Source organism: Cricetulus griseus, chromosome 5, assembly GCF_003668045.3.
Source record: "Cricetulus griseus strain 17A/GY chromosome 5, alternate assembly CriGri-PICRH-1.0, whole genome shotgun sequence".
Classification (NCBI taxonomy): domain Eukaryota; kingdom Metazoa; phylum Chordata; class Mammalia; order Rodentia; family Cricetidae; genus Cricetulus; species Cricetulus griseus.
The window spans coordinates 15,063,010-15,081,619 of NC_048598.1; the positions used below are offsets into that span (position 1 = coordinate 15,063,010).

The 18,610-nt window shown below is 44.8% G+C and overlaps 1 protein-coding gene across 3 annotated transcripts in view; it reads left to right on the plus strand.

Moving 5' to 3' along the window:
• The window catches only part of Smyd3 (SET and MYND domain containing 3), a 524,738-nt gene that overhangs the window by 386,321 nt on the left and 119,807 nt on the right, over positions 1–18,610 (plus strand). For all 3 annotated transcript variants that reach the window (XM_027418861.2, XM_035445108.1, XM_035445109.1), the window contains 2 exons: positions 14,257–14,324; positions 15,673–15,775. In XM_027418861.2, the coding sequence (XP_027274662.1) occupies positions 14,257–14,324; positions 15,673–15,775 (171 nt within the window). The remainder of the gene's footprint in view (positions 1–14,256; positions 14,325–15,672; positions 15,776–18,610) is intronic.

The window sequence follows — 18,610 nt, forward strand, 5'->3', positions numbered from 1 at the left end:
TAGCTCTTTTCTCAGTGACACTGAGCAGTCGGTTTTTGTAGAAGTTCAGACCTCTCGGTGGAGACAACATCAAGAGTGATTAAGGAGGAGAGAACAAAGGAAAAGTGGGGTTGGGTCTCTAATGGTCAGACCACAGGCAGCACATCCGGGCTTAGTGGCTAGGAACTGTAAATACTTGTTTCGTTTCTTACATGCCCATGTCAGGGGAAAGTGAGCATTGGCTGCAAAATCCCTCAGGTCTTTATACAACCAACAAGTACACCAGGCCCCTGATCACCAAGGGCTGGCTGGCGTTTTAATTACCTCTAGATCAGAATAAAACAGATATATTGTTGTTGTGCAGTTTTTACTCTCTTTGCTCTTTGGGGGGCCCACCATCCACCTCCCAAATAAATCATACATAGAGGCTTATTCTTAGTAATGAATGCCCAACCTTAGCTTGGCTTGTTTCTATCCCTTCTACCTTTTCTCTGGGCTCTTATCTTTCTTACTTCTGCATATCTTTCTTTCTTACTCCATAGGTGGCTGTGTAGGGCTGGGTGGCTAGGTGGCTGGGTGGCTAACCCCTGATGTCCTCTCCTTGTTCTTGGGATGCTCCTCTTTCCTCATTTTTCCTTCTATTTATCCTCTCTGCCTGCCAGCCCCGCCCATCCTTGCTCCTGCCTCACTATTGGCTGTCCAGCTCTTTATTAGGATCACCAGGTATTTCAGACAGGCGCAATAACACAGCTTCACAGAGTTAAACAAATGCAGCCTAAACAAAAGTCACACACCTTAAAATAATATTCTACCACACAGTTGTGACTTTATTTACTACAGAGTGTCTCCTTTTCTATAATGCTTTTTGTGAATACCTTTTATTGTTGTTGCCTTTTTGAAAGGCTGGGACCTCAACTCATGCTAGGCAAGTGTTTGCCTGTTCAGCCCATGAGCACCACCCAGGTTCCAGGAAATGTCTTTATATGTCCTTCTTCAGTTCTCTTACATGTTCTGTGATCCTGATGGCCAGCACTCTCCATAACAAACAGCCACCTCATTTCAGAAAGTCTTTACCTAGAGCTTCCATTTGTCAGGCTAATGATGAATGACTGTGAAATCTATCCTCAGCTTCTGCCCACTCTACCCTCCCAAATGCCTTCACTTGATTATCTAGAGAGGGCTTCGTAATGGGTAGAAAAGCAATGGGAACTTGGGTTTTAAAATAACTCGGTTAAACTCAGTTCCAAGGGAAATGGACACCACTTAACTCAATATGGGAGGAGGATGCTGGGAGCTCATGTTCGTTAAGTTACCCCAGAGTGCAGCCTCATTTGGCAGGTTCCATTGGCTCAGCACAAGCCCTGTAACTTTACACCCAGGACACAGTTTGGGTTTTGAGTTCCATGATGACTAGGCACTAGTTTTTGTTTTTTAGTAAAAAGCCAAGCTCCTGTGTGGAGCTGAATGCCCCTGAGTGGTATTAAAAGTCCAGGGAGAAGGCCAGAACTGCCTAGCCTTTTAGGGGGTGAGATTCGGGGAAACAGAGAGATGGTTAGAAACTCAGCCTCAAGTGGCTGACAGGGACAGAAATGTCTGTATAGATTGCAACTTGCTTTCTTCCAGAAGCCTCAGGGTCTCGATAATAATACTGTAACACAAGATTTGGGGTGTTGGAATCTGTTTTCAAACTGGTGGCCTGACAGAGTTCTGTTGTTAATGAGTTTTCTTAGTATAATGCTCCTTCCTAGCTAAGGGTGTCTTATAATTGATGGACTATTGTGCCAGTAGCTGCCATTTACTATGCTTCCTGTGTGTCAGGACTCATTCCAAGGCCCCCTTTTATCTTCTCAATTAATCCTCATAATACCTCTGGTTTGCCGTTCTCTGCTCAACTCCGGCCTTTTATTTCTGGGCCTTTCCTATTCAAAATGAATTGGCCAGTGGTTTATAAACGTGGGCACGTGAGCAATTTACCACACTTCTCCCCATGTAAAAAGCCTCATTTCCCCATGATTTTAAATGTGATGTGGGACAAGAGAACGCAGCAGGGTTTGTAGGAGGGGAGCTGGGAGGGGGTGGGCTGGGAGGAGGGCTCCTTTTTCCTTCTCTGTCTCTCACGGGTCCCTGTGATAATGTCCGCCCGACACCAAGATGCTCACAAAACAAAGTGTCAGCTTTCCTTTTCTCTTTCCCCCTTTAGCTACTTGTTCTTTTTGCAGCTGATTAATCTTCCCTGCCCTCTCCAGAAGAGAAGATCCTTCTCTCTGTGGCACTAATTTAGGGATGGTGGCCTACTTGAGTTAGGCGGCAAGAGAGCCGAGCATTCAAAAGCTATCCATTTTACTTCCCGCCTCCCAGCCGGCATTCACAATCCCCAGCAACCCGGAATGTGGATGATCAGAGGCTGAGGACCTCCCAGGGTCACTGGAGAGCAGTGGACTCTGGTGTTTCTAAATTGATCCGACAGATGAGAATGTCAGCAGACATTATTGCAATTTGTATTATGACAGAGTCACTCACAAAGAAATAAGGCTGATAGTAGGAAAATCATCTTCGGCCAAGGAAGGCTAAAATTTGTCAAAATCGGAGAAAAGTGTAACATGTTTTTCATGGGCCTACTTGGAGAATGAAATAATGCAAAATGGTGAAAGGGCTCATTTTCTCTCCTTCCTCACATCATAGTCCTTCAATAACTGAATAAGCAAATCTCTGTTGCAAATGGCCCCCAGCCCCCAGCCCCAGCCCCAGTCCCCAGCCCCCTGGCCCCCTGTCCGAGACCTTAACTTGCCTGGGCATCTCCCTAGGAGTTCTGCAGAAATGAGTTTCTCAGCCAGTGCATGACAACACATGAGCAGCGCCTTAGGAAAGTGTGAGTCCTTCGCCTTGTGTTTCTGGAGATCCTGGCTGGCACCTCCCTGTGGTCAGGAGAAATCTGAATGTGACACGTTTCACAGTGCTAGTGACAGAGAAATGACAGATATTCCTCTCTCCAACAGTGTGGTTCAGTTTTAGGGGACCCTTTTGCTCCAGTGAACGGTAGGTCAATGGCATGGATTTTAGGTCAGCAAGTCACAGGGGAGCACAATGACAACAAGTAGGTGCCTGATGTCCCCAAGGCTGTCCCTGCTTCTCCTCTTCAGATCACTGTCCTGTGCTCAGCCCACCTTATGAAAAATGGTTATCATGACCATACCCTTGCCACTTTCATTGACATGGGGACACAGTGCAGAGACTTATGTGTCTTTTTTAACCAGGGGACATATGGGGCATCTCACTTACTTGCTGGGGCAGAACCTTGTGTCCCTGGTCCTTCTGCTATTTATTGTCATTTCTGGTGTTTTCCCAGGCCATGACCTTGAAGACTGGAAAGTCAGTGTTGTCTGTCTAGGTACTGGATTTATGGTGGTACTCATTGCAACCCACAAGGAGCAAGAGGTCTCCATTGTGCTTATGACTCCAGCTTCTGGGCCTCTCCCTTGGTGTCCCTCCTCAAGTGAGCTTTCTCTAACCTGCCCCAACCACTCCAATGACCTGGACCTAGTCTGCTGGCCACAAGTGCAGTTGACACGGACTTTTTTCTTATACCTTTGGGTAGCTCTGAATCGTGCCTATGCAGGTTGCTGAATGCGTGTTTATTGTAGGAAGAGAGATGCAATGGAGAGGGAGGGGGGCAATAAGAACTTGTTTGTTCACTGAGGCTTGAACCCAGGGCCTCATGCATTCTAAGCAAGCCTTTTACCATTGGGCAACAGACACCCCAGTTCCTTTCTGTTATTTTTAATTTTTGTCCATGGGCCTCAAACTTGCTTTGTAGCCTAAACTGCCTTCAAAATCACTATCCTCCTGTTTCAGCCTCCAAAACTTGGGCAGCCTGCCTGAAGCTATTAAAGGCAACAGCCATGGAGAGTAAATGTGCTCAGTGCACATGCACTCACAGAACACTTTATGAACTCTCTGTTGAGGGTGTCAAATGCTCGGGTAGGTGTGTGATCAAGTGCCTCATAAGCCAAGAGACTGCCCCTCTTCCAGCGGGGCAGATCTGAGGCCCTCTCCCAAGAAGGGTCTTGGTTGGCACCCAAAAGATCAGTGGTAGTTCGGGGATGAAGAAGGGAGAGGGCTGCCTTATTTAAAGGGCCCTGCCATCTCTGCAGGGACCAGAAGACATAAAGAGAGAAAACCCAGGGACAGCGTGAGAAAGCAGTCTGCTTGAGCAAAGAGACTGGAAGGATGGGTGGGGACCGCTTGCGTACAGCCATGGCCTGGTGTGTGTGTGTGTGTGTTTCAGAGGTCCCCTGGATTTGTGTCTTTTTAATCCATGCTTTGATGATTCTTTCTCACTCTTCCTGGCCAAGAATGTTGGCCTCCGAGAGCATGGCTGGAGGAAGATAGGAGGGCAGTCATAAGCAACTTCTAGGGAAAGAGGTGTGGTGCGGGAGAGTGTATAGCTGTGATTTGCTTGTCTCTTATTTTCTTCTGATAATAATAGAACATACTTTGAGAGACCATGAGGGTAACTGACCTCAGAGCTTCATTTCTTGCAGCCTCTGCACCGCATGGTCTAGGGACCCTCTGTGGCCTGAATCACAGCTTTTCCTCCCTGGCTCTTGCAAATGCAGTATCAGGGCAGTGTCCAGACACAGAAGGCGTTGTCCACTGATGTGTCTCCCATTTGCCACATGTGGTAGTTTGAACGTAATTGCCTCCACTAGCTCATAGAGAGTGGCACTATTAGGAGGTGTGGCTTCATTCGAGTAGGTGTGGTCTTGTTGGAGGAAGTGCATCACTGTGGAGGTCTCATATGCTCAAGCCATGCCCAGTGTTGCAGACCCCTTCCTGCTACCTCAAGGATCAAGATGTATGTCTTCTTTTCCACTCTCAGCTCCTTCTCTAGCACCAAGTCTGCCTGTATGCCACCATGTCTGACCATGACGATAATGGACTAAACCTCTGAACTATAAGCCAGTCCCAATTAAACGTTTTCCTTTACAAGAGTTGCTATGGTCTGGCTGGAGAGATGGCTCAGTGGTGAAGAGCACTGACTTCTCTTCCAGAGGTCCTGAGTTCGATTTCCAGCAACCACATGGTGGCTCACAACCATCCGTTATGAGATCTGGTGCCCTCTTCTGGTGTGAAGATATACATGGAAGCAGAATGTTGTATACATAATAAATAAATAAATCTTAAAAAAAAAAAAAGAGTTGCTGTGGTCATGGTATCTCTTCACAGCAATAGATACCCTAACTAAGTCATTACCACAGCCTGAAACATTCTCGAATACAAGTTCACAAAACACCTTCCTGTGGAAGCACACTTGACTTGGAGTCATGCACACTTTGTAACTGTGATGTGAACTCTGTATGTTTCTGGATGTCACACCCTAACATGTCAGACATGACCAGCACAAGAAACCCTTGCTGTCAGAAGTTCCCTAGGATGTTTTTACCTTCCTCCCTCATTCTGACAGTAACCTCAGCACACACCAGATTTTAGCTTATGTTTGGGGAACTGTATTAAGCAGCTAGTTAGTGTTCAGTCTTAACTTTCTCATGGAACATTTTCCTGTATTTTCTCCATTAGTTTGATGGAAAAACACTGCTGGTTTGAGCCACACTCTGCTATGTTCAATTCAGTCTCATTCCAGTGATGTAAACCATCCAGCACACTTCATTTAGGAATTCAGAACTAGAACTAAGACAGATTACAGTGAAGAACACAGACCCTGCCTGGGGTGGATCTCTATGCCTGTTACATGAAAAGAAAATGTGAAACTAGATTATCATGGAAGGGAACTTTTTTTGAAATTGACACTAAACAAGAATTTTTAAGTAGGCTCTAGGGGGAGGAAGCCGATTTTTTTTGTGATTGACTTTTGGATGGGGGGGTGCATCTCAGTGAAACTTGTACCACAAGACTGCACGGCAGAGCTATAGAAACTTGCGACAATATCTTGCAGTAAGTTATTTAAGAGTATCATAGCAGCTGTGAGCCTGGGAGTGTGGAAGGGAGATTACATGATGGAAACAGCATCGCAGAGCTTCCAGCTCTTACATCTGTTTGACGGACATCTCTAGTGAGTGCTTTCCCATCAGATGACTTTAATGGGGTGAGATGCTGTGTAATAGCATCCAAGAAAGAATCAGGCTGGAGGATATCACTCCTGTTTTGTTTTCTGTCATCGAAGATGGTGGTTTGATTTGGTGAGGAATTTTGTGGTGGTGAATTGAGAATTCTCATTGCCCTCAGGAAATAAGAATGTGGGTAGCTCTCACAAAGCCAGTAGTATCCAAGGGGGGCTTTATGTGCTTATGCTCAGCACTGTGGCCTTGGGAGGGATGGAAAGTACAAAGCCATCTTATGGCTTCGGCCTCCTCATTTAGGATGTTGGCCTTGATGTTGACTTGAGCCTTGGTCAAGCATTATTGACTCTGTGTCCTTCATGCAATGAATGCTTAGCTGTAGTCAGAACTTGAAGTGTGACAGGCACTTGCAGTTGGCCACTCAGTGGAGTATACACCTGTCAGCATATATTGCTATATGGATGAGATAATGAAATTATCTCACGATTGTTTTATTTTATATTCTACTTGACTTTCATTATCCTGGTAATTTCAAAGATATTTAATAAAATTCATAATGTAAGAATTTTTTATTTACTAAATGACATACAGATAGTTTGAATTGCTTTAAATTAATTTTATACAAAAAACTCACATAACTAACAGATTTTTGTTGTATTAGTCCTTAGGTAGCGTCTTACATTCTTACAGTTTTTCCCTTAAGGAACTAGCTAGGCTAGGGCATGGAGAAGATACCTATAACCCTACAACTTAGGCGGCTGAGGAAGGGGGATCACAAGTTTGAGGCCAGCCTGGGCTATATATTGAGGCCATCACTTAAAAAAATAAAAAGGAAACCAGTGAGGTTATATTTTATAACTTTCATGTTCCTTTTGTAAATCACGAGATACCAGAGAGGTTTTAGTGGTTAAATACAAGCACATTCCCATGAACACACCAGAGTGTTGATATCTTCGTTTCATTGGTTAACAATAGAATTATGTGGGCCAGAGATATGACTCAGTGGTTAAAGTTTATTACAGCTGAGCCTAACAGCCCGAGTTCAGTCCCAGAGATCCACATGGTAGAAGGAGAGAGCCAACTCCTGACAACAGACACATGTATGCCATGGAATGCTTGTACATACATACATACATACACACATATACACATATACGTACACTATATATGTAAAGAGTCTTTTAAAAATTCTTTCTAACATTTTTAATGTCTTCAGATGCTTTGGAAGAATTTCAGTCAGATTAAAGATATCATAAAAACATCCTGAGACAAATTTATAAAATTGTCATTTTTTTTTCATGTCACTTGTCTTCCAGCATCCTTGCTTTCTGTGTTGAAACCTTTAAATGTTTAATTGGCAAGTAATAATTACATGTGTTTATGAAATACAGTGTGGTCCTTTTTGATACAAATATTCATTATAGAATGTTAAAATAAAACTAATTAGACATGCCCACTGACACTCCATGAAAGCTGCCCTGTACCTTCCTAATGAAGGGGCAATGGTTGTTTTAGTTATTACTTCTTCAACATTGGCATTGAAAAGGTTGCCATAAATATCCTTCTTTTGGAAACATTCTAGAAGCAGGTTAACTCTGGTTTTTGTGAGCCCTCATTTGAGAAATGCCCCCCCCCCCCAGCAGACCTTTCCAGGCATCCCAGTTAAACACTATTGTCATTCCCACTGGAGACTGCAAACCCTTGGGGCCTATTGTTTTTCAAAACTTTATCTGTATTTAATAAAATGTCATACAAAGCTGAGAGAGAAAAATATACCCTGACCAACATACTTACTGTGCTTTCAAAGTTAGAGAAATACTAGTTGTAGGAGAGGGGTGTGGGTGGGATGGTTATTTTGCATGGAAACTTCTGCATTTTGCTTTTATAATCTGCCAATTCTTCTTAGCTCCATTTTTTTTCACTCAGAGAACTTAATGAAACTAAGTGCGGTAAGCTCTTTTGAAAGTTCGCCTTTAGTGCCACTAATTAGCCGTCTGTGTTGAAGTCCTGTGTGCCAAACCTTCTACTTGGGCACTAGAGATACTATAAAGCAATGCAGATGCTCTTTGAGGAATCACTCCATGTTTATGTTGAGAGACTGAGTTTCCACCTATTAAATGTTTTAAATTTCATTGTGTTATTTGAAGAGTGGAACTGTTATTGTTTGAAGTAGGCTGTGTAGCCCTTAGTAATTAGAGAATGTGTGCTGGGAAGTGACTGGTCCTTGGTCATGGTGCAGAATTACTCTGCTCCAGTCCAACTGTAAATTGTCTTATCGATGCTCAGCTCTGCTGGTCCAAGGTGATGGCAGTGATGAGTCTCCTTCCTGCCACAAACTCTACACCCCGTTTGCTGTCACAGTTGAAAATATATACTTCTAAAAACTTGAGGACTGATGGTGGAATTTGAACACATAATATCTAAATCAATGTCTCTGGTGTCCAGGTTGTGTTCTGGCATCCAATGATGTCTATGTCTGGGTCTATCCTATGTCTATCCTGTGTCTATCACCTCAGAACATGAATTCGAGGTCATAAACCCAGAACCTGCACCACATGACACAAAAACTTGTTTGTATTTTCAAATTTAACTTTGGTGGTTTTTATAAAATATTGGGTTTTTATAAGATACAGTTCAGTGACCAGTTGTGCCCTGTTAGGTCTTTGGCATTTAACAAAGGGTGCTGTGTTACAGATGTTCATTTATCTTAAAGGAAAAAAACCAAATTGAAGCATAATTTCATAATTGATGATAATAAAATATATTGTTTCATGAAAAGGAACTCTTTAGCTTAGTGTCTCTCGTTTCTATTGGAATAATGAAATAATCCCATCGATACGAGTTTCTAAATGTGCCTCTTGCATGAAATAGTCATTCATTAATATTTTACCATGTAAATTTTAGAGAAAACTGTTTATGCATAGCTAATGCTTTTAAAATGTGTAAAATTTATTCTTGGACATGATTTTCATTCCTTAATAGAAAGAGCAGTTACTTTCAAATTATGGGCTGAGTTACACGTGTGTGGTGATATATTGTTTATGATCTAATAAAGCCACTGGAGATCAGTTCACAAAGCCAGCCACACTAGTTAGCTATAGAAACTAGGCAGTGGTGGTACACACCTTTAATCCCAGGACCCAGGGGACAGGCAGATAGATCTCTTTGAGTTCAAGGACACCGTGGCCTACCCAAGATTGATGAGTAACAGAGCACTTGGGATCACACGCCTTTAATCCCAGCACTAGGGAGGTGGAGACAGGAGGATATGGCAGGGCAGAGGAAGGAATAAAAGGAGACAGGAATTCAGAGCTTTTGCCTCTGAGGATTCATGGGAACAGGATGGCCATTTCAGCTGGGTAGAGGTAAAAGCTACTGGCTTGGCTGCTTTGCTTGTCTGATCTTCAGCTTGAACCCCAGTATCAGTCTCTGGGTCTTTTATTTATTGTGCTACACACATGCGCAGATATGTTATCCACCTGTTCTTTCAGTAGAAAGTAGACCTGAGAGCTGCATCTAGCCATGGTATCTATTGTGGCCAATTTTCTTCTTAATTAATATGGTACTGAATGGGCTCAGCATTCTATCATCATTGTCATCACCATCATCATCATTTTGTGTGTGTATGTGTATGATGTATGTGGGTAGGTGCTGGCACATGTGTATTCTGTGTGTATGTATATGATGTGTGTGGGTGCATCCTGGCACATGTGTACTCTGTGTGTATGTGTATGTGTGTGGGTTCCTGCTTGCACTTGTGCTCTCTGTGTGTTTGTGTATGATGTGTGTGGGTGCATGCTGGCACATGTGCACTCTGTATGTGTATGATGTGTGTGGGTGCATGCTGGCACATGTGCTCTCTGTATGTTTGTGTATGATGTGTGTGGGTACATGCTGGCACATGTGCACTCTGTGTGTTTGTGTATGATGTGTGTGGGTGCATGCTGGCACATGTGCTCTCTGTGTGTTTGTGTATGATGTGTGTGGGTACATGCTGGCACATGTGCACTCTGTATGTTTGTGTATGATGTGTGTGGGTGCATGCTGGCACATGTGCTCTCTGTATGTTTGTGTATGATGTGTGTGGGTGCATGCTGGCACATGTGCTCTCTGTATGTTTGTGTATGATGTGTGTGGGTGCATGCTGGCACATGTGCTCTCTGTATGTTTGTGTATGATGTGTGTGGGTGCATGCTGGCACATGTGCACTCTGTATGTTTGTGTATGATGTATGTGGGTACATGCTGGCACATGTGCTCTCTATATGTTTGTGTATGATGTGTGTGGGTGCATGCTGGCACATGTGCACTCTGTGTGTATATATGATGTGTGTGGGTGCATGCTGGCACATGTGCTCTCTGTAGGTTATAGAATGACTTAGGAGAACCGAGAGGGCAGCGCTGGAATCTGGTAGACGCTTAGAGTGAACTCAGTGGGGGTGGTGAGCACCAAGCCCAGGTCCAGAAGACTCTGAGGACGCTGGTTGTTGGCTGCAGAGTCAAGTTGCAGCGTCAGACTTGAGCTCAGGGACTAGGTGGCGTGAAGGGCAGATCTGGGTCCAAGCTGCTGGGATGGTCAGCAGCTCCAGGCGGGGCACAGGTGGACAGGTTATGGCAATTTGAGTAGGCCATGTCAACAGTAGGAACTGGAGCTAACTGAAGCCTCTGGGACAGTGAGTCAGGAGTTCCCTGCCTGTCCATTCCTGAAACATGCACTTGATGGCCAGGTTACATGTTGGGACCATAGCCATCACAGTGCTAGGTGCCCAACTCTTTATGTGATTCAAGCGACTTTCCTATACTCCCAATTGACCCCAATGAATTTACAGAGTAACACCTCACATACTCTCAGGAATTCACCAGTACATGTCATGTGTCCACCTAAGTACAGAATCATTCTCCATCCCCAAGATGGACTCAAAAGCTGCTTGTAAAATGGAGTCTCTCAGGGCAAGTCACCATCTGAAAAACCCACTGTTTTAAGCAATATGAGCAACTTAGGGCAGGGTACCAGTGGGCTCTGTAGGGCAGGGTACCAGGGCAGTGGTTCAGTGTGGTAAATGCTGCTAAAGGCCTGAGAGCTATCACCTGACTCCAGAGGAAACATGTTCCTGAGAAAAACACCAAGATAGTGTTTTGTTCTTGTTTTTTTGTTTGTTTTTGAATTATTTTTCTTATTTTGAGACTCATCCTTAGAGAGTCCATCAGAACACAAATACTTCGGAAGAACCTTTACTTTGCTTCAAAATTCAGAAAAAAAATATTTATTTCATTCTAATGTTAGCAAATTTAATTTGTTTGGTCTGACTTTCTGTTGTTGGACTGCTTCCCCTGCTTGCTGCTCTGAATATACTATAAGATACGTTTTAAACTTTGAGATCTGTAATTGCATCTGCTCAAATTCGTAAGCATTTAAGAATGTTTAAAATTTCAGTAAGTAATGGCAGACTCTATACCCTTGTATTTTTATCATCCGTTGTGTATGTGGGCATACACAGGCAGCACACCCTTGCAGCTTAATACAAAGCAGACGCCTGTAAAGCAATTTGACCAGAATTTGTTTAAAGTGTGTCTGTGCACCAGTTTACTTCCTGATTTGAAGCTGTGGTTTTATCAGACTTTTAGTGGGGGTGGGGTGGGGGTGGAGAGCCAGAGAGTGACACATTGCTTAGCTTTCATGTAAGGGCTGTTTGCAGCAGTGAAGACGCCTCGGAGGATGGAGTACCTTTTCACACTCCTTGTTGCTGCCTATAAATCTGACAGAGAAGTTTGCTGTCTCAGCCTTTCTGTACAGAAACTAACAGTCGGCATTCGTTTGTAGTCACCATCTAGCTCAACCACGGTTGTGTCCCCATCTTTTTGATGGGCTTTCTATATTTCATACAAAATTTATACGTCTGTCCCTACCTGCTCCCCAATCTCCATTTGTTCATTCCTAATCTGGGCTTGGGGGTAGCCTTGGGCCATCTGAAACTCACCATAGCAAAACGAAGTCATCCCCCACCACTTAGGGCCAAAGTTGTTCCTTTTGCGTTCTCCCTCCTCTTAATAAATGGCAGCCATGAGCAGCCACTTATTGTCCAGACCCCAAGTTTATCTGTCACTCCGTTCCCCATCAGCAGTGCTCCAGTGAAGCAGGTGCCAGCGGTGCCGGCCCCTCCCACTTCAGTTACCAGTGTCTGAGGCGTTGTCTGGGTTATGGCAGTGACCACTGACCCATGTACTACACATGCATGCTTACCTTTAAACAGCCCGTTCTGTGCATAGCTGTCAGAGCGATCCTTTGCCAACAGAAAACAGACCCATTTACTCCCAGGCTTGGAGTCTCACCTAAAATAAAATTCAGCATAGCTTTCTTGGGCTACATCAGTATTCTTGCTGTGAGTGCCCAAACGCTCTCACCACAAAGCCTCTGCACTTTCTGTTTGTTTGTTGAGTGACATACACCTTTGTGTATGGAGAATACAGACTGGGGAAAGAAAGCCACATCAAGATTAACGTGTAAAGGAAGCCACCAGTTGGCAAAGAAAGACTGGAAGCACTTCCTCACCTGGGCTTCCTGTAAGGAACAGAGCACGTTTGAAAAAAATCCTGCTGTATAAATGTGGTTGTCTAAATATACTGTGCAGGGTCATTTGCCCCACACCTCACAGCCTTGGGCTTTCCTCTCAGCTCACCAGCTCTCTCCTGTACTCAGGAGGGCATCCCCTTTCTTCACAGACTGTTTCTACTTTTCCTTCTAAGCTTGAGTCCCTGGAGCAGTCCTTTGTTCCGGAACACACGAGCCTGAATCGGTGCCCTCTGAACTCGATAGGCAGCTGCAACACTTTCATGGCCAATGAAGCCCAGGCTCATTCCCATGGTCCCTTCCACTCCCTGTTCGCACGTCACCTTCCTCTAGTTCGTCACCTCTTTTTCTCATGTCCATGTCACAAAAACACAGCTCTCACCTCAAAGGGAATATGAGATATTTTATTCTGGAGTCAAATATGAGCAGCCATGGCCTGGAAACACAGATTTTAAGTTACCCCGAATTCCATGTCCCAATGTTGAAGCTGTTTCATGCAGGTTTGGTAGTAACAGAACAAAGTAATAAATCAAGAAATTTTAAAAACATGTTGGTGGAAACACTGGGCTACAGCCATGGTGGAGAAATCTCAGTCATAAGCCTCAGATGCTGCCATCTGGTAGCATACTTAGCCCTTTGATTGGTGGGGAATAGGGCTTTGCTAGGTTAATCCAGTCCAGAGGTTTTATCTGTTTATTGGCATGTTAGGTCTGACACCACCGGAGGCCAGCAATGCCTCTTCAGGAGGCCAGAGGACCTAAGAGAAATTGTAATTAGACTGGACCACGTCTCTGAAGTTCTAAGAAGTCAGCCAATCTCCATTTGCAAATTCGCTCCAGGAATTCTTCACATCATTCACTCCTTAGCAAGCCCCCACTTCTCTATCTTGGCGATTTCTTCTTTTCCTGTAGAGCTTAAGTTCTGTGAGAGCAGGACCTTGATTTCCCCCCCACTTCTCTTTCTAATGTCTCATGTCAGGGTCTAGACTAGTGACTCAAGCCCAGTGCTCCGTGCGCAGTCTTCGTGGCCTCTGACACATTCCATCACCTCCTGCGCAAACAAGGTTTTAAAGTTCCTTATGTATACTGTGTTTTTCTTTCTTTCTTTCCTTATCTTCCCAAAGGCCACAGGTACACGCCACAGGCCCGGCAAGGGGCTCTGGCTGTCCAGCCTGTGCTGTGGCCCCATGGCGCAGCTTCCTGTCCTCCTTGTGGTCTGTAGGCAGCTTGGATCACAAACTCCCTCAGGACGCACTGGGCTCTGCAGGAATAAAAACAAACACGCTGCTGTATTCCTTAGATAAAGGGGCCTTTGGACCAGGCAGGCAGTCTGAAAAACATCAGTGCCTCAGGAACCTATGTTTTAATGAGTAGCTTATTTGTATTTTGAATTTTGAACATTTCATGGAGTTGTATGGGGTGGGCAGGGGAGGTTAGACCACTACTGTTATAATTCCCACACTCCTTGACGCTGTGTTTCCCCAGTGTTGGAGAGTTTGTATCCGAGAAGTCATTTTAAAGTTACACAGCTTGGAGAAGACCCTTCCAAGCAGTCCCTAAAAATCGCAAGCCCTTGTGAGTGACGTGAGGTTCCTCAAGCGGATGTCTAACAGCAGCCCCTCTTATTTCCACAGGTGATCTGCAACTCGTTCACCATCTGCAATGCGGAGATGCAGGAGGTTGGCGTTGGCCTGTACCCCAGGTATGGCAGACATCCCAAACCAACGAACTCCCATCCAGCTCTCCAGCCTTTTGGAGGTCATTAGAAAGGCTTTTGTAGCAGCTAGCTCAAAGCCAAGCTCAAAACTTAGTAGTAAAATACCGGAGGCTGTAAAAATGTTAAAGTCTTATAACCCACAGTATACATGCTATGGTACTAAGATGAGGTAGAGTTCATACTTAACCACTTGTTCTCAGGCAGACTTTGGGGTAGGCTGAAGCTGGAATTCAGTTCTCCTTACAAATCTCCCCTGAGCTTTGTCCTTAGCGCCCTGTGTTGAAGCACACAGTTAGCCCACCAGACTTGTGGCTCAGGAGCCTTCAGGAGTAGCTAGCACTCTGGCAGCCTCTGTCCCTGAGCTGCTAGATGGCATGTATCCCAGTACTAGAGCCAACCTGACTTTCATTCTATCTTCATGCTTCTAAGGTTCAAATATAGTGTTTCTTCTTAGCAATTGTGTCTGAGACTCAGCCTCTTATACCCACACTGGTTGCAGGTCAGGTCTGTTCATAGCACAGGGTACCAAAGCAGCCACATAGAGGACTTCAGAGCGAGGGCTCTGAGCTCAGGCCACCTGGTTCCAGTTCAGTCACCAGTTAAATTGCACATTCTTGGATAAGCCATTTCATTCTTAGGCAGTGGTCTCGTCACCTGTAAATAATCCTCACAAGGTTGTTGTGGTGGCTGAATTTGGTCACTCTGCTCCAGTACTGAGCAAGTACTTCCTACATGGTACAAGTTCATCCTAATTGCTGTCAGTCCAGGCTGACCTCGTAAAGTCATTCATCTCCCACATGAAACCTTTAGGAAAATAAATTGACTGGGCTCCTTCCCAGAATGCATCAGGACCTACTGAGAGCACGTCTATCTGATTATTTTTCAGTGTGAGCATCTAGCAGAGACATATCCCTCTCCTCCCAGAGCTCAGCGGTGAGACCCTCTGTGGGTCAATGGCATGTTGGGTGACTGTTGTGATTGTTGCTAGCTGGAAGATGATATCTTTATAGGCTACTTTGTCAGTACCACCTTCATCTGGGTTACGTTATCGGGCAATATATAATGTGACCCATCCCCTCAAAGGACTAAAAACTGATTTTATTATCAAACTTCCCTAATTAGCCTGGATTATGAGAAGCATTTGACTTCACATGAAGCAGGATGTGGGGCATGCCTATGAGCGGTCCCAGAGCCCAGTCCCCATTTTCTCTCCATCAAACCTATCGTGGACCCCCCCCCCCGACCTAAAGTGTCTTTTGACTGTTGTTTACATCTAATGTAGCTACTCAACTCTGAGCATTGATTTTTTGTTTTTGTTTTTTGTTTCCTTTAGCATGTCTCTGCTGAATCACAGCTGTGACCCCAACTGCTCAATTGTGTTCAATGGGCCTCACCTCTTACTACGTGCAGTGCGGGAAATCGAGGCAGGAGAGGAGGTAAGGAAACCCACGCCTCCCACTGCCTGCCCTTCCTGCTCATCAGGGCCCTTCTCAGTGTGGCACCCTCCTACAACCAGCTACAACTAGCTCCCCGCTGTCCTGCCACCAAGATGACACTTGAAATAGTCACAAACCAAACTGTAGCTGGATCATGCATAGTATCTGGTCTTGGTTGCTGGGTTTCTGCATGTATTTGAGGGGTGTTCTTCAGTGATAGAGCCTGTATGTTTTATGCATGTGCATGGGAGTCAGCTGTCTGTTGCATCCCAGCACACAGCCATCCTTCCATGGGTAGAGAGGCGACCCAGCTTGTGTATAGCATGCCCAGGGCTTACCCACGAAGCCCTGAAGCACATTTTGAAGATATTCTAAATTCTGTATGAAGAAAGTAGACATGGTTTATTCTTCCAGGTCTTTGCTACTGGGCTTCTGTAACTCCCTCAGCATTTCTGGTTGTTTGCTTCAGCAAAGACAGAGGGTCAAGCAGGACTTGGCAGTGTGGCGTTGTGTAGATGGCCAAGTCTGCTTCTTAGATGACAAACCTCTACAGAAGCCTGCGATCTCTCAAGTGACTACAAATAGGCTTCTGGGCCACACAGTCTGTGTGGAGTTTGTGGGGCTGCTACTTATGCTGAGCTCTGGTTACAGTCATGTTTCCCAGAACTCCATTTCCTCTCCTCCTGCCTTCCAATTTGCTAAAGTGGATATTTACTGCATGGAAAATGGAGGGCTGTAAGCTTTTATGGCATTTATGCAGCACTCCTCCAAATAAAGCCCTAACATAGAGGTACCATATTTTATAGAGATTTGGCCTTGACAAGACTCCCTCCAAACTTATTTTCAACCAAGCACACAGCACCTTTTGCTGAATTTCCAGCCTACAGGACCAATGTGCACTGGGATATCTGCTGATGCTATGGGGAATTTAGATTTATTTCTCTGGGGTCATGTGACTTCAAGGTGGGGTAGAAAGGGAACCTCTTCTGTGTTCAGTACTATTAGTATGCTTGTCACTTTTGTACTGCTTTGACTTGATGTAAGCAACTTAGAAAGACGAACAATTTATTTAATTCCATGTTTTGGAGGGTTCAGTCCATGGCCAGGTGGCCCCATGTTTCTGAGTCTATATGGAGACGGTCCATTGTGGCCGCAGGAACATGTAATGGAGGCTGTTTATCTCATGACCGTGAAGATGAGTGAGATGGTTCACATTATGGTAGACAGAGTAGAGCTGTAACCAAGAGACCAGAGCCCTGTAGTTCCTGGTGACCCCCATCCCCAGCCAGGCCCCGCCTTCCTAGGGTGTGCCTCTTTCCAATAGTCTATTCAAATTTCAAATACATCAATTGATTACACGTGTTTAGTCCAAAGCTCTCCTGGTCTGCTTGTCACTGGAAAGTCCCTCATAGATAAGTAGCAGAGGTATGCTTTCATAATTTCCTAGTCGTATCTCAATACAGTCAGGTTGGCAATTAAGATGAATCATCGTAAGCCATTAAAAGGTACAAGTGACTGTTGATGGTGATGATGTTCTAACCACACAAGGGCTAGAGTATCGCTCGGTTGTAGAGCGCCTAGCACGTACAGTGTCCCAGGTTCAATTCCCATCACTGGAAGAATATCTATAAATACGAAAAAGCTAAGAGAAGGGATTGGGGTTTTCTAAGCTTGGCTACCAAATTTTCTTCTTGGTTGGTTCTTAAGTCATTTGTTTTTGGTGTTTGCTTCACTTTTTCATGCCCCCTGTCTCTGTAGCTACAAGCAAGTGCTTCTTCTTGCTTAGTGGAATGGTCCAGTTCTGTGCTAGGCACCAAGGACTGAGGTGCCTCCCTCTGGGATGCTTATCAAGGACTCTTCTCCACCAGAAGAGCATCCTCCTAGGTGTTTATGCATCTTCTTGTCAGAAGACAAAACTCCCTGCACTCCCATTGTCCCTTCTCTGTGAATGGCATTTCACATGTGTGGTGTCTTGTCTGGCAACATTTCTAGAAGTCTCCGTGTCATGTGCCCTTCAAGGGGGCCTTTCAGACCCCCTCTAATCAGGGAAGCTTTTCCGATTTCCGAGATCGAGGAAGGGCTTTCCCTCTGACTCCCCTCTCAGTGGTTACTAATATGCCTTTGTCACTTATCCTGGCTGCAGGTGACCCTTCTCCCAGGGCTTGCTTCACACCAGAGATACTCTTGAACTGATTCTATTAGTTGAGCTGACTGACACCAGCAGCATTTCTCTCCAGGGCACTGGGTAGAGCATGCAGGGAGTTGGGGAGCCCAGAAGACAGTTTGAAGCCACCGCTGAGAGGACTAATTCCTACTTATTATCAGATGTGAGCTTTAGTGAAGTTGATAAAAAGAGCAAGTTTAAAGTTTGTTGGTTCTGTAGCATCAAGTTTGTATTTTGGCTTTGTTGCTCACTAGGTGCCTTGGTTTTCATGTGGACCAGGTGGGATATCAGTATGAGGGTATAAGCCCAAGGAGGAAAGACTATAGAGTGACTGAAACAGAAGATTCTTAATTGGGGGTAGTGGACGCTGTTGTTGTTGATTGTTTTCTGCTTCTGTAGTATTGAGGATCAAACTCAGGGCCTTGTGTTTCCTGGGAAGCACTGTCTTTAAGCCACAGTAGCTGTGTTTATGTTTATTGAATGAGGCTTCCTAAAGGTAAAACAAGAGGGAGAGAGGCACTATGGCACCATATTTATTTATTTATTTATTTATTTATTTATTAGCTGCCAGACATCTTTAGGTATTCCACTTGGCTCCAGGAAGAAACAAGAAAGCCATTCCACTATTAGCCTGAGGTGGGAACATTTTAACCTGCCCACAAGGAGGGCTG